We start from the raw sequence: 14694 nt of genomic DNA, 5'->3' as shown, positions 1-14694 counted from the left end.
AAAGCAGTGTGACGGTTAAATGTTCCCCTCAAACACGACAATGTTTCTGGTGTTTGTAATTTTCACTTTTCAAAAACACTTCTTTTATTTTAATTCTACTATTGCTCTCCACTTTTTGAATATATTTATTTGAAAAAACAAGAAAAACAATTATTTTACATCAAATTAATGCCTTTGATATCCCCCGGAAAAAGCACACATTATAAATTTGAGCAAAGACAGCGCCTCAAACTGTTTAACATCTCACTTGTGCAGATCCATCTAGGCGGCTATTATCCCACTTAATTGCAGCATTACTTATTCTATACTTGAAACAAAAGACTGTATTTCGTTGCAAGTGGAACCCTATGCACATGTGACGCTTGTATTTGCACGGACTGTTTACGGAGACGGTCAAAATAATGAGCATTTACGTGGTTGTCTTGATAATTTTCTCCTATTTAGTGTGTGTAAAATGTATTTACCGTCGACGCAGGTGGAGCTTGGTGAAATCGCTGCAGCGTCTCATGAATGTTTCATCTGACAAAGAGATTAGCGGCGATGATATCAGAGCTTTGATTGTAACAGCGCATCCGGACGATGAGTGTATGTTCTTCGCGCCAACGCTCGTGAGACTGGTGGAATTAAAGGCCACCGTGCACGTGCTGTGTCTGTCTGAAGGTACGGACGAGGCAAAGTTAAGATAAGAATAATCAACAATGAAGAAACTTGATAAGGAACTGTAAATCCTCGCCGTCTTGTGGCTAATGCTAACTAGCCATTGCTTAACTTTATATAAGCTGACTGAACATAATCAAAATAATAGAAATCGCAGAACAATCTCCCAACACCTTTTAATAATTATAATTTGTCAACCAGATATTAAAATATCTAACAGATCAGATCAGGGCAGAAGACGTCTTTTTTTATGAATCAACATTTTTTTCTGTCAAACAACAGTTGAGAGTTTATTCCAATTGCCAGTAATTATGCTCCAGTACTTCTCTTGATTTCCTATGTTTATGTATAATGTGTAACTATGGTACAACTGACATGTCGACAGACTCACTATTTCACGATTGAATACTGAACTAAAAAGGTCTGCTTGACATTTCACCATGATTTGAGGAGCCTAATGAGGATTTTCTTTTTTAAGAGATGAAACAGCCAAAAACTGTAATTGTTTACAGCACAGTGGAGCAGTGTTTAGCCTTTTCACAGCAAGAATATTATGGGTTCAAATACTGACCAGGTTTTGTGTCACAGTCCAAAAACATGCATGTTATGTTATGTTATGTTATGTTATGTTATGTTATGTTATGTTATGTTATGTTATGTTAATAGTGACCCCACGTTGCCCATGGTTGTGAATGTGAGTGTGTGTGGTTGTCTGTTTGTCCTGTGATGGACTGGTGACCTGCCCAGGTGTATCCTGCCCTTGACCATATTTACCTGGGATTGTCGCTGACACCTCTTGACCAGAGCAGCACAGGATAAAGCGGTGTAGAAGATAAATGGGTGTAATTGTCTAATATGAACCACCTCTTTTAAAATGTCAAATTGTTGGTTCTCCTTTAAAATTAATTGATAATCTCATATTTGTTTTTATTGTTAGTCCTTTTCTAACCTTGTTGCATAAAATGACTTCAGTGTATTTTAATCCGGATGCATTTACAGATTTATCTCTTATACATTTCAGGAGATATACAGGTCAGGAAATGAGACACTGGCGCCCTCATAGCAACATAGTTGTGAGTCAGAAAGGCTCACCACTTCCAATTACCACCCACTAGGCATGATTATTATTATAGCATTTGATGCTTCTCAGTTAAAGATGAATCAAGAAGCAATAAATGACTTTTGTTCTTGTTTGTTTGCCATTGTGAAACAGCTTTACACAGCATTAATAAATTAAACACGATTTTCTGAATGCATTTCATTTTGTCTTTCAGTTGTATTGTGAAATATCTACAGCCTAATTTGTCCTCTACACATCACACAGGAAACTACTACAATCAAGGAGCTCTGCGAAAACAAGAACTTGTCAACAGCTGTACTGTGTTGGGAATACCAGAATCCAGGATCACCATAATGGATCATAAGTAAGCAACCTCCTTTACGAGACACACAACAAATAAGTCATGGTGCTCCAGTTTTGCGCCTCAAAAATTGAACTGACTGAGTTTTAATAAGAACTTAGGTTAATTTTAAGCCAAAATCACACCACGGCAAGAGATGCTTTTGCTGCTTTCAGTTCAGGAGTCAGTTCACAGCATGTGGCCTCATGCTGGAGCCCATCAGCCCCCTCACCACCACCCAGTGTCTATCAGAACAAATAAAGAGCTAACCACAAATCACAGCCAGCCATTCTCACTGCAACAGATCTGATCGAGCCTGACCTGATGTATTACCTCTGGGTCACAGAGGAAATAATGAGCAGGCTGGGGAGGCAGTGATAGCTCTGCCCTGCAGGACACAAAGCTTGATGGATTCCACACTACTGTGAATCTGTTGATCGATTTTAATTATTTATGTGCACATTTATCAATAGCAAGTCCTTTCTTTCTTCTTTTTTTTAGAATTTGAACACACTTAAAGCTTTAATTACTATCTTATTTAAAAAAAAAACTGTCCTTATTTGGGGTTCGATAGTGCCGTTTGTTTGCAATGGTTCCTCCACTGCATTGTTTGTATGGCCCGAGCAATCAATCAACCTGGCAACAGTTGCACAGGATGAGTCAAAGTCAGTAGTCTCTAAGGTCTCACTATGGTCTCACTATGCCTTTGGTTTCTTTTCTTTTCTTTTTTTTGGCTGGCAGCTGGCTATTGAATACATTTCATTCCTCTCCTGTTGCCCATCAAACTTCATATAATGATAATATAGTGCTAGCTGCTGAAGTACAGTTCTTCCATTAGTAATCCAAGGCTCAAACGTGCTTAAATTTTTGGTCAGTTACAAATTAGCAGCAAAAAGACATCTAGTTGACTCAAATACATCTTTCATCAGAAAGACATGGGGCTTGAAATGTGGTGTGGCACTCTTTGTAACAGTGCTTAAAGTGAACAGTGATTTTTTTTTTTAAGCTTGTTGCAGCAACAAAGAGGAATCATGAGGAATTCTGCCTGCAAATGAAAGTCTTGTGTTTCTGGCTCTGATCAAGGTCATGCCACAGAGACTGCAGTGGTAAAAGATGATCCTGACAGGAAGGATTTTTTTTCCCCTCCTCTGCTATGTTTCAACACTGCAGAATCCCTTGAAAATGTTTTGGGTTTCTAAGAATCTGAGGACTGCCTGCATGTGAGTCTCTACATGTTGGTTTGCTGGGAGAGCTGTATGAACTCTGACTCCAACCTGGAACTCGCTGTAATAAGCTGGCAGCCTGCCAAGGTTGTCTGCCCTCGAGGACATTGTGTGTGTTTGAGCATGTTTGTGTGTCTGCTTTAAAAAAAAAAAAAACATGCACAGACTTCACAGTTTTATCATCTTATGCACACAGAATATCACTGAACTTTGAACTTTGGGCTGTCTGCACTTCTGCTGAACTGGAGTGTAGCCCATTTCCCCTTTCTGCGTAATCTGTTGTTTGCCCAAAACACACACACCTCACTCCACCCTCACCACACACACACACACACACACACACACACACACACACACACACACAAACACACACACAACCAAGCCCTCTCACTCTTCCTCCCTTATGTTCTCCTCCTCCTCCTCCTCCTCCTGTCCGTCTCTGCTATAGCCAAGCTAACTGCCAAGGACTGTGGGATACATTTTGGCAAAGCTCTGAGTGCTGCTAATGTAGGTCATTCAGCCTGTTTTTTTGTGTGTGTGTCTGTAAATGGCCGGCCACACTTCAGCTTTTCTCTCCATTAAAGTATGGAAGTAAAGGGAAGATGCTCATTCCTATGTGTTTTAATTGCATTTCTCCTTACTGGTCAAGTCATCAGGCAGACAGAAACCCCTTGTAAACACATAAATCTGTATTTTATGAAAATACATACACATAACATAACATAGAAAGTAGTAAAAATGAATAACATTTCATAATCATCCCGTTTTCTGAATCCTATCTAGCTCCCTGGGATAATTCTACAAATTGTACAGCTGCAAAATAATACATATGATCTCAAATTGTAAGACTGTTATAGATTTCTATAATTTGTAAAAATGAAATGAATATCTTCAGAGCAGTGGAACAATTTACCCATCTGTCATTTTGTATGCAACTGTTACATAGGACCTTAGCCGAGTCTCTGGTTTCCTTTGAAATGTTCACAAAGTTCGGAGAACAATGGCGAGAGCTGAATTTAGCCGCTGTACGAAAGCTGCAGGCTGCAGCACTGGTCTCCAGCCAGATCTCCAGCATTTAGGAGGCAGTTGGTGAAGTCATTAAAGATAATGTCTGGAATTAAAACAATCTTGTTGCATTAAAAATGAGCGGCTTGGCTCAGGAGCTGGGAACTCTGATGCATTACTATCAAAAAAAAAAAAAAAAAACCTGAAGTTGATTCTGAGTTTGTGAGATCAGCGTTTTTTTTGCCTTAAACTTGGCTGCCAAACAGGTCTTCTGTTTTTCTTGCAGTTCAAATACTTGTGCTGTGAAAAGTCATTCATTTCAGCCGATATTCTGTGTGTCGTGCCATTAATTACACAGATCAAATGACACGGCAGCGATTCCTTCATAAGTCCAGGATCATTAAATCTGCTCTAATATTCAGTTCTACAGCCTCCAGAGTCATTTGTTGACAGTATTAGCCAAAAAAAAAAAAAACAGATTTATTTCTTCTTTCCTATTGTTTGTTCTGATGCCAGCTAACACAATCGTTTTTTGCAGCATGTTTCTTTGATACTGTATTTCTACAGCAGAGTGGTTTCAGCTCCTTTGAACATTTACTCATAGTAATGAATTACTATTTTATGCACAGGGAAAGAAAAAAGCTTGTAATATCATATCAGTGTTGCCAATGCGCTGAATTAGAGGTCAAAAGTGCCAGTAAAGCTGTACAAAGCTAGAAATTACTGGAAAATTAGTATTTTTACACCTTTAAATTCAAAGCTAAGGTTTTAAACTAACTATCTCAAGAAGGAAAAGACAGTAATTCAATTTTAGATGTCTTTTGAAAACATAATCCGTTTAATCTACTCATTCCAAACTAGTCCCAGTTGATGTGATTTGACATGCATGTTTATGAGAAGCAAAACTCGTCAAAGTTATTAAATAGAGACTAGTGCCAATAAACTATTCCTCTTGGTGTATGCCAGGACTTTCTACACTATGGCTGTCCATTTACAGACTAGTTCTGTGACATATTGGTACCATGAAAAAAAACTATGTCAGTACCTGGAATAATGTTAAAGAACTGGCAGACACTAAAAGTCGAAGTTATTGTGGGAAAAATCGATGGCGCTCTCACTCATTGCACATTGTTTGACATTTCCACAGCCATGAAATCAAACTAAATCTCATCATTGGAGGACCGAAAGTAGTTGAACCACATAGGTTTGCGATGACTCATTAACCCCGAATACATGAAATGACCATTACTCCTGTCAGCTCTCTCGCCTGTGCGGTGTGATGTACACTCTCTCACCGACTTGAACTTCTGGACAGAGGCCACCGTAGTGCACAGCGTGGGTTGGGTTTCACGATGACGGATCTGGGCGGGACGCTGTCTCTCTCCACTGCCCCCAGTTCTCCAAGATGACAGGACGAGCATGTGAATTCAGTTTTACAGCAACATTTTCCCCCCGTAATGCTCCCCGAATGGGACAGCTGTGTTGACAGTATCTGGGGCCCCGGTGCATGTTGGGGTCTTTGTGATCAAGCTCGATCGGCGCACGCTCCGCTGCCTCTCCACTTTGCTCTAGCTTGGCCTCTGTCTGCTCCTACGACTCGATTAGAGCTGGTCACTGCGCAAATCTTCATTACATTATCCATCAGACTGCATGGAGCCCTCACTGGATCTAACTGTGCTTCACTGTTAAAACGCAATGACCTGAAAGCTTTGGTTTTTGATTTGATCGGTCACGTTTTTTTTGTTGGGACATAAACTCAAAGCTCAGTACAAATTTCTTGAAAAGTGAAAGGGCATTTTGTTGCAGGAACACCCGTCCCCACACACGGTTTAAATATACATTGATCGGCAGTAAAAAATAGCCCGTGCTGATTTATAAGCACGTGGCAGGGCGCAGTAAACTGTGCAGAGATGTGACTTCTGGCTGGGATTCCACTCTTGATATATGCCCCAGCGCCGTGCACCAGCCTCTGCACTGCCAAACACTTTCTTTTACGTTTACGTAATCTCGCAACAACAAACAAACAGTAATTTCTGTCACATTTGGCAGCTCCTTCTCTCTGCACAGTTTAATTCCAAAACTCTAAAGCCACTTCTCCATGGTTGGCAGCGTTATTCACACTGTTACTTTGATGATGTTTTATCTCTTCAGCCAGTGACCAGCGGCAAAGACGTGGAGCCGCAGCTCTCTGCCAGCAGTGTGGAAACGACATGTGCGGACTGGCGTTGCTACTATAGTTGTAACTGTCTTATTACAGTGGGATATTGTGGGCGCACTGTCAGCACTTAGTGGCATCGCAGCCATTCCCAGCAGGACATATAATCTGGCTGCGAGGACAGAAGTCTGGCAGTTTCACAGGCCTGTGGTCCATGTGAGCAGACTAAACAAGCCCTCTGCGACACACACACACATACACACACACATATACACACACACACAGAAACCCTTCACTGGGCCAAAGTTCAACAACTGCATACAGATGCCTGGAAGCAATTAGACATCCACATGCAAAGCAACAAAGGGGAGCAGGCGAGGTTACTTTAGGACATTTAGCACCGTTTCCATGGCGAAGCTGACACTCAGCCTGCATCCTGTTTTTGAGAAAGGTCAGGTGTCTTACATCTTTTGTTCATTTCTCTTCGTTTCCCTCCTGCACTCGAAAACTTTTGCTTCAATTGTCAAAGAGTTTGAAATAACGTTTGTGTTACCTTTGTCTGATGTTGTGGTCGATCATATTTATTCTCGTCTTGGTGAAATGACTGATAAAGTATCTCCATTAGGATGCTTTGAATGATATCGTAAAGCACGGTACCACCCGACTCTGCACACTCACCCCGCACAGCTCTTAATATATGTAGGTCACCAGTATCAAAGTGTCAGAGAAGCGCATTCACTCGATGATAGACAGTTTTAAACTATCTCTGAACCCCCCGCCCTCCGCCCCTCCTCCCTGTGACACGGCCAGCCCCCCCCCCCCCCCCCGCCCCCCCCCCCCCCCCCCCCCCCCCCAACCTCCACCCCTCACACCAAAAGCCTGACCCCTCACGTCCCCGGCAGCAAATGGATTTGTGCTCTAATCCATCACTTCCCCCTGCGAGCTCAACTGTCCCGGCTCATTGTTGGAGACGCAGGGGAGGGCGGCAACTGCCGACACGCCACCACAGCTACCCCCACCTCATGGGACGCATGCAGGCAGGCCCGTCAGGCCGCCGCTGACAACTGACCTGACGCTTTATTTATTTTATTCACCAGTTTTATACATGCAACAGTCAGAAATACAACATTTGGGTGTAACATAGAGATATAATGCTGGCGATGTGATGTTGACTGTTTTAACATTTTAAAGGTAAAAAGTTGTAAGTAACTACAGCTGCAATACTATGGAAGTTAGTTTGCCATTTAACCTATAAAATGAACAGATCACATTGAACTGATCAATCATTTAAAAACTTTTCTTTCAAACATGACACGTGAAACATGAAAAAAAAAGTGCTTTATTTGAATTTCGTGAGAGCAAGACATTTCAAAAATGTCAAGACAGGTCCAGACACGATTAAAAGAAAAAAAAGAAAGAAAAAAAAAGAAAGAAAGAAAAGCAGTGTTGAACAGCACAAGTCGGTCACATAATTGAAATATTTCATATCTGGAAAGCATTATTGCACACCGTGAAATAGAAGAAGGAGTAATGTTCAGCACTCCAGTGCATCTTCAGCACATTATGATAAAATAGAACTAGAAATTAGAACAACAAATCACATTGTGCAAACCTGATATTAAAAGTATAGCTCCTGTATGGCTAAGTTTATATCAGAATAATGACCATTTCTGAATTTTGTAACGTGAGCTGTGGAGGTCCACAGGTCAGTTATTGAACAATTGCACTTTGTAATCTGTCTATTTGGCATTAAAGGCCTGTAGTGGCTGATGACACACTTATATAGTTCAACTGAAAGTGGCTTTGCGTTCAAAAGTTTCCATTAAATGCAAGCTACACAAATTATTTTCAACATTGTGCTATAAACCTGCAGTGTAAAACCACCAAACCACTCAGCGACACTTTATAAATCCACTTTTCCTGAACACAGTTTCCAAACATGTGAAGGTTAAATTCTTGCAGGCAAAGAAGAAACTATTTAAAGAGGATTCAGAAATGCCAGCACAAGAAAAAGTCATTCTTGGTGGTTATGGAATGACTGAACTGTAAACACAGAAAACATCTTTATCATTAATCATTTACCACACAGTAGTTCTTTGAATTTACTCTTCGTTGACTGGACACTTGGCCACACGTGCCTTCGATCTCTTTCTGTGACTTTCTGAAGCTTTGAAAGTGAAGTTTGAAGCTTCAGACTGCATTGCAGCTGTGTCCGTGCCTCTGTTTCTTTATTTAGATGGATCCAAATGAAGCTGGATCAGTTCCAGTTCGCCTGCTACCCCACGGACCCCAGCTTTTATGGGAACCCTTTTAGCTAAATTCATAATAGTCTCTTCAGTATGTTACAAGCAAGTCTCTGCCTTTATTTTTATGGTTCGTCTTGGATTCGGAAAAAAACATGGAACAATGGTGGAAAGCAATACTTGTTTTGCCAAAAAAGGGAGTGTATGCATGAGTCGTCGGCCAAGAGAGTGGGCTGGCTCAACGCGAGGCTTCATGTGTACTTTAGCTGCCTCAAGGGTTTGGCTTCAGTTGAGTTTTAAGAACCTTCCGATCTTTCACCTTTGTACTTCCTCTTTTGTTTCGAGTTCTCATTTGATGCTGCATTAAATTGCTGTTGTGTATAAGCACAGGACAAACAATGTAATATAATACAACCTTTATCCAAACAAATAACCCTTTCTTCTTTTTTTTTTTCCTGTCCTTCAGAAAACTCCCGGATGACCCAAAAGCAGAATGGAGCATCTCCTTGGTTTCCTCTGCTATTGTGAAGCACATCAGAGCTCACTCCTTCAACATGGTACGCTCAGCCGCGTTCAAAGCCGAGGCTTCGCTCTCATTTCCTGTATTGTTTCGTCTTATTTTTTGGGCACCGCAGTTTCCCAGACTGCATTTTAATCCTCGTGAAAAAGCAGAGGAAATGGCCTCCGCTGCAGGAGAAAGTTTGGATTCAATTTTTGTGTTTACAGAGATTGTTATCGCTCCAACTGCAGTTCCGCGCCATTAGCTAATGGGAATGAGGCAAATTTAGAATCAAAGAATTTTTTTTTTTTTTTTTTTTTTTAAATCCGGCCTATCTCAACAACAGCAGATACAGTCTGTTTGCTTTGGGGGAAAAAAAAACACGATATACAGCAGGAAAAAGAAGGAGAGAAACAGCAAGAACAGTTCTTTTTTTTTTAATAGTAGTTAATAGAAATCCACAGCTGGTCATTTTGTCCCCTGGCTACTGCTGCTCTCATTTTGGTATCAAGGACGACAAACAAAAACATGGTCTCCTCCCATCCTGTCCAACTAAAAAAAAAATGAATGAAGGAATCATGTTCGTAACATGCAAACATTTCTCTGATGACTAGAAACAGGAAAGCACAAGCATGAAAGTGACGTCACTGTAAAATCAACTGAACATTCTTTCTTTGGTGGGACTGTTTTGCTTTTTCCGCATAAACACAGTACGTTAGCTGCAGTCTGCTGCAAACAGTTGTCAAGTCTGACACTTTTCCTTCTACCTTTGACCTGATTTTTTTTTTTTTCACCTGTTTCCTCAGCTGTGTGAGCATGCGCACGGAGGGAAAAAAAAGAAAGAAAGATAGAAAAAAAAAAAATCAGTTGTCAGCTGCCAAACAGCTCCACAGTCAGATACTGAAACCCTTCTACGAATCCAAGAAAAATCTCTCCCTCTGCTTTTTGCCTTCGTTTATTTAAATTCACTTTTAGATACCCAGATTCTGGCTGCTCACCCACACAGTGAGAAATTTTGTTGTTTCAGGTGCTGACCTTCGATGGGAGAGGAGTGAGCGGCCACGCCAATCACACAGCCATCCATAAAGCTGTCAGGTACCGGCAGGACTCTGAGGCTCTCGCATCAGAAAGAGAGACTTCTCTCGACGCGAAGTTGCCATCCTCATGCATATTATGAGTTTTAAACATAGAAACCGGCCCACTCCGCAGTCGTAAAACACAATCCAGGAAAGTGCAAGAACATTTAGACTCGCATCAACATCCATCTATTCCAAATGCTTCCCCACAAAGACCACGTACACACACACACACACACACACACACACACAGGCCATGTTTTTCAGAATTGGTCTGTTACATAGCTGAGAGGTCATCCAAACAGAGTCCTCAGAGGCACTCGGCTCTGCTCCCAGCAGTAAATCCTGTCCCTGAAGTGGTGAGGTGGGAGGGCAGTTTCTGGTTTGGAGAGGCCAACCAACCATGTTGCATCAGACTGCTGGTTTAAAAAGAAAAGAGAAGAAGGAAAAAAAAAAAAGTGTTTTGCACTGCGAAGTGCGCATCGCCGTCGCCCGAGCTGCAGAATGAGTCGTGGTCTCTTCGCTCTCGTGGCCCAGTGTCGATGCGTTTGCCGATTAGATGCAAGCTTTCTAAATCACATCTCGTGATTCCCATTAGGAGGGGCTGCACAGCAGTTTTCACAGCGCTCTGAATGTCAACAGCATGCACTGAGAGACGACTGCGGTGTCATTATCTGAACAGAATCACCCATGTCTTAATGAATCCAGAAACATTATTTTAGCTATGGTCATTCTTGCCATTCTTCATTCAGTGTTTGCTATTTCAATTCCAAGTTAAAAACACAAACTCTGTAAGTGACATATGTAATGTTTTCTATGAGTGACGCTGTTTTTTTTCCTCTTTCTGACAGTCATCTTGCGTCCACTGGACAAGTCCCCGACGGTAAGTTAGACGGGAAAGTTTCAGCTTCACTGTCAAGGACAAGTAGTCTGGAGGAGTCTGAATTCTTTAGGAACTTGGTCCCAGTTCTGCTGGAAACTTTCACATTACAATCATGAAAAGTAAGCCCACCACAAAGAAATCGGTGTACGTGCATTTGAACTTGTATGCCGTTGTTTTTCTGCTCGTGGAAAACAAAGAAACTGAGGGCACACAGCTTCACTAAGTACTAATGAACACACTATCAGAAAATAGAGCAGCAAGCGTGTTTGAATGTTAATTAAATCTATTCACATCAAACTATTGAACCTCTTTTGACTAGAATTCTGAAATTATTTAGCTTTTTTATCTGTAGAATCGTGAAAAAAAAAACACGCAATAACTGAGTTTTTCTGTCCCTTTTTTTCCAAGATAACATCAAATTACATTATTTTGCAATTCTTTAATTTTATCCTGTGTTTTTTATGGGACTGAGAAGCTCTTGTTACAAATGTCATGTTATTGGACAATCATACTGCAGACATCCAGGATGTCACTGTGATGGCTGATGTGTGGATACGAAGCTCTATTCCTGTGCTTTGTGGTCGTTTTCTGGACGGTTTCAGATGTCGACTGTCTGCGATTTATGGCCATGAGAAGGACTCCTGATAGTCCTGTCAGCAGCGACATATATAGAGAATATAGGGGGTTAAACATTTGATCCTGTAAATCAGTGCATGTTAGGACAGGTGCCACCGTAAACACATGACACAAAGTGTTGCCCTTTCATATCTATTTTCATGCTCAATATAAATCATGCAAATGATAGAACAGTCAAAAGAAGAAAGTATGTGTATCCTTGAGGTTGTCACACTTTAAAACCAATCAAAATACCACCAGAGGCTTATGCGGCATTTGCTTCTATGCCTTTATGATTGCTATATTTATGGGCCTCTGCCTTTATCACAGTAGGTTGAATCTTTGATTCTCAGTCACGCCATGGCCACCAATACATCCCAGAGCAAACGCGGAGTGACAGGCAGTTTCACAGTTAGTCACCAGTTTGCCTCAAATGCATGTTTTTTGGACTGCGGGAGGAAACCGGAGCACCTTGGGGAAAACCCACCCACACACAGGCAATACATGCAAACTCCACACAGAAAGGCCCAGCCCACACTCCAACCTGAAACTTCTCATTATGAGTCAAGAGTACTCGCCACTACACCACTGCATGGGAGCGTGAGTGTTAGATATAGTGTAAGACATTTTGAGAAAATACACTCTGCACGTGATGTCCATTTGATCAGTTAATGTGTTTATAATTCAGTTGAAGAACCCAAACCCTTTGAAACAAAAACAAAGTTATAAAAAGCCTTCAAATTATGTCAAAAAGCATTTGTTTAAAGTTTTTTTAAAAAAAAAAAGGCTACACACATTTAAAATGCATGAGATGCTTGAAAAAGTCGTGCATCTGCTTGTGCTCTCATGCAAACTGCACTTTGACTCTTATCCTTACGGAACCAGTAAAACCTATCCTCAGTCAAGTTTTAATTTTTGCACGATTTTAAAATGATCAGTGTACCTTTCTTTACAATGTCATGGTTGTGGGCGGACAGTGACAATGAAAATACTTGCCGATCAACACTGAGACTGACAGAGCAAACGCCTCTGCAGACTGCACCTCCTCAGTTCTGCTCCGTAAACGCTGATTCAACCTTGTGTATTTTGTGAATGTGCAGCGCCCTCTTCTGTCTGAAAAAAGTACCACATGTGTCCCCTATACATTTTGGTCTGTTGGTGGCAGCATGTCAACACTCATGTTCCATCAACCCACTTATGACGCTGTCATTTGAAAGGTCAATAAGATCACGTGTTGGCAACTCACACAATCGGTGTAAAGGTCTGTGTACGTTTTTACTGTCCAGACATATTCGATCTATCGGAGACGGACTTGTAGAGCACGTATTTTTGATTTTTTTTGGGTTGCTTTTGAGGTCATACTGTGGTGTAACCGTGAACACTATTGCCTCACATCAAGACTGGGGTTGGGTCTTTGGTTTCAGGCCTTTCTGTGTGACATTAGCATGTTCTCTCTGTGTGAAGTTTTTCTTGGACACCGTGGTTTCCTTCCACAGTCTTAAAACATGCGTTTGAGAATAACTGGTGACTATAAATTGTCCGTGTGTGTGACTTTGTGCCACTCTGTGTTTGCCTTGTGAAGATGGATAGTTGGAGGTTGTTTTAGTGCATGTGTGGTGGTGGGATGGGGGTGGGGGGCATGTTGCAACAAGCTGACTGCATTACTGGGTTGGTAAGCATGAAAGCCCACAGGGCACATGTACACATTAATCTCTCAGTAGACAGCATGATGGAAATAAACTTATGGTTTATGAGATAGAACCCACTGGGCTGTGCTGCAGTGCTGATGCCTAAACCAACAACATTGCTCATAGCTAAAGAACTTCACATCCCTCACCTTTCTAGAACAGTCTCAGAAACAGCAGGGAGGCTGACGGTCATATTTGTTTTTATAGTGGTCATTGACAACTCACCTGTCCAACCAGCCTTACGACATGCTTAAGGAGAGATCAGATTAATCCTTGTCACCTGGCCATTCAGCATGACTCCACACTTTTCAGCTGTGAATTTCAAACTTGCGGTATACTGTCGGCTGTGTGGGATAATTTACTGAAGCTTCAAAGTACCAGACATTCTGATTCCACATGAACTTTAAAGCAGACAAAGCCTGAGTGTGGCGCCTGAACAGTGGCCTGTTTTAATTGTCTGCTTCTTGAGTAAACATTTAACGGCATTAACTCCCGACTCCCTCTCTCGTCTCTGCTCTCAGACTGCTGTCTGCTGTCCCTGGTGACCGTTGGCCTCCTCAGGAAGTACATCTCTTTCCTGGATCTTCCCCTCAGCTGGCTGCTGCCCTCAAGCCTCTGCTTCATTATAGGCTCACAGGGGTACAAGCAAGCCAAAGTAAGCTTCCAACTCAAGATCGTCTGTTGGCAAGACATTTCGCTACCCTCTCACTGGACACATGCACTTTACCGTGAGGTCAAGCGCTGAAGGAGGGAGAGCTTAGTTGAAAGCCGAGGAGTCAGTTCACACCAGTATAATGAGCCTCGTTGTCACACAGCTCTTAGATTCTGACCACAAGCAGCTGTTAGATTTTCAAAAATCCTGCCAAAGGTCATATTTTTCCTGTAAATCTTTGTCTTTGTTCCTTTCCAGGCTGCCATGCTGTGCCATCGCACTCAGCTCCTGTGGTTCCGTTACCTCTACATCACTTTCTCCCGGTACATGTTAATAAACACGTTCCGAGTGATCCCGCAGGGACCGAAGAACTTGAAGATCTATTGAGAGCCCAGCGTGTCCTCATGCACTGATTGTTCCATTCAGAGGACTTCCTGTTCTCATGTAATTGAGTGGAGAGGTGGGAGTGAACTTTGTAGCTGTTTACAGATGTATGATTCCTCGTTGATCGTAGCAGACAGAATGTTTCATAAGCACTTTTGATAAGCTGATGATCATTTTTGAATGTGCAACAAAATCGGCACCATTTTGCCTTTAT

At 41.7% G+C, this 14694-nt stretch overlaps 1 protein-coding gene across 1 annotated transcript; it reads left to right on the top strand.

Moving 5' to 3' along the window:
* The first annotated feature begins 390 nt into the window (after positions 1-390).
* pigl (phosphatidylinositol glycan anchor biosynthesis, class L) lies at positions 391-14543 on the top strand. Its single transcript, XM_030101309.1, has 7 exons — positions 391-660; positions 1982-2081; positions 9150-9240; positions 10210-10277; positions 11110-11141; positions 13966-14099; positions 14355-14543. Exons 1-7 carry the CDS (start codon positions 402-404, stop codon positions 14481-14483), a joined length of 813 nt encoding a protein of 270 aa, XP_029957169.1. The 5' UTR covers positions 391-401; the 3' UTR covers positions 14484-14543.
* The last annotated feature ends 151 nt before the right edge of the window (positions 14544-14694 follow it).

This window comes from Salarias fasciatus, chromosome 10 (assembly GCF_902148845.1).
Source record: "Salarias fasciatus chromosome 10, fSalaFa1.1, whole genome shotgun sequence".
Classification (NCBI taxonomy): domain Eukaryota; kingdom Metazoa; phylum Chordata; class Actinopteri; order Blenniiformes; family Blenniidae; genus Salarias; species Salarias fasciatus.
Note: the sequence above shows the minus strand (reverse complement) of the source record. Positions and strands in the feature narration are given on the sequence as shown.

Excerpts from the sequence above, each read along its gene's own strand:
- pigl (XM_030101309.1), top strand. The coding sequence starts at position 402 with ATGAGCATTTACGTGGTTGTCTTGATAATTTTCTCCTATTTAGTGTGT. Across the intron at positions 10,278-11,109 it reads GCCATCCATAAAGCTGTCAG|TCATCTTGCGTCCACTGGAC; the intron begins GTACCGGCAGGA and ends TCTTTCTGACAG. Across the intron at positions 11,142-13,965 it reads CACTGGACAAGTCCCCGACG|ACTGCTGTCTGCTGTCCCTG; the intron begins GTAAGTTAGACG and ends CTCTGCTCTCAG.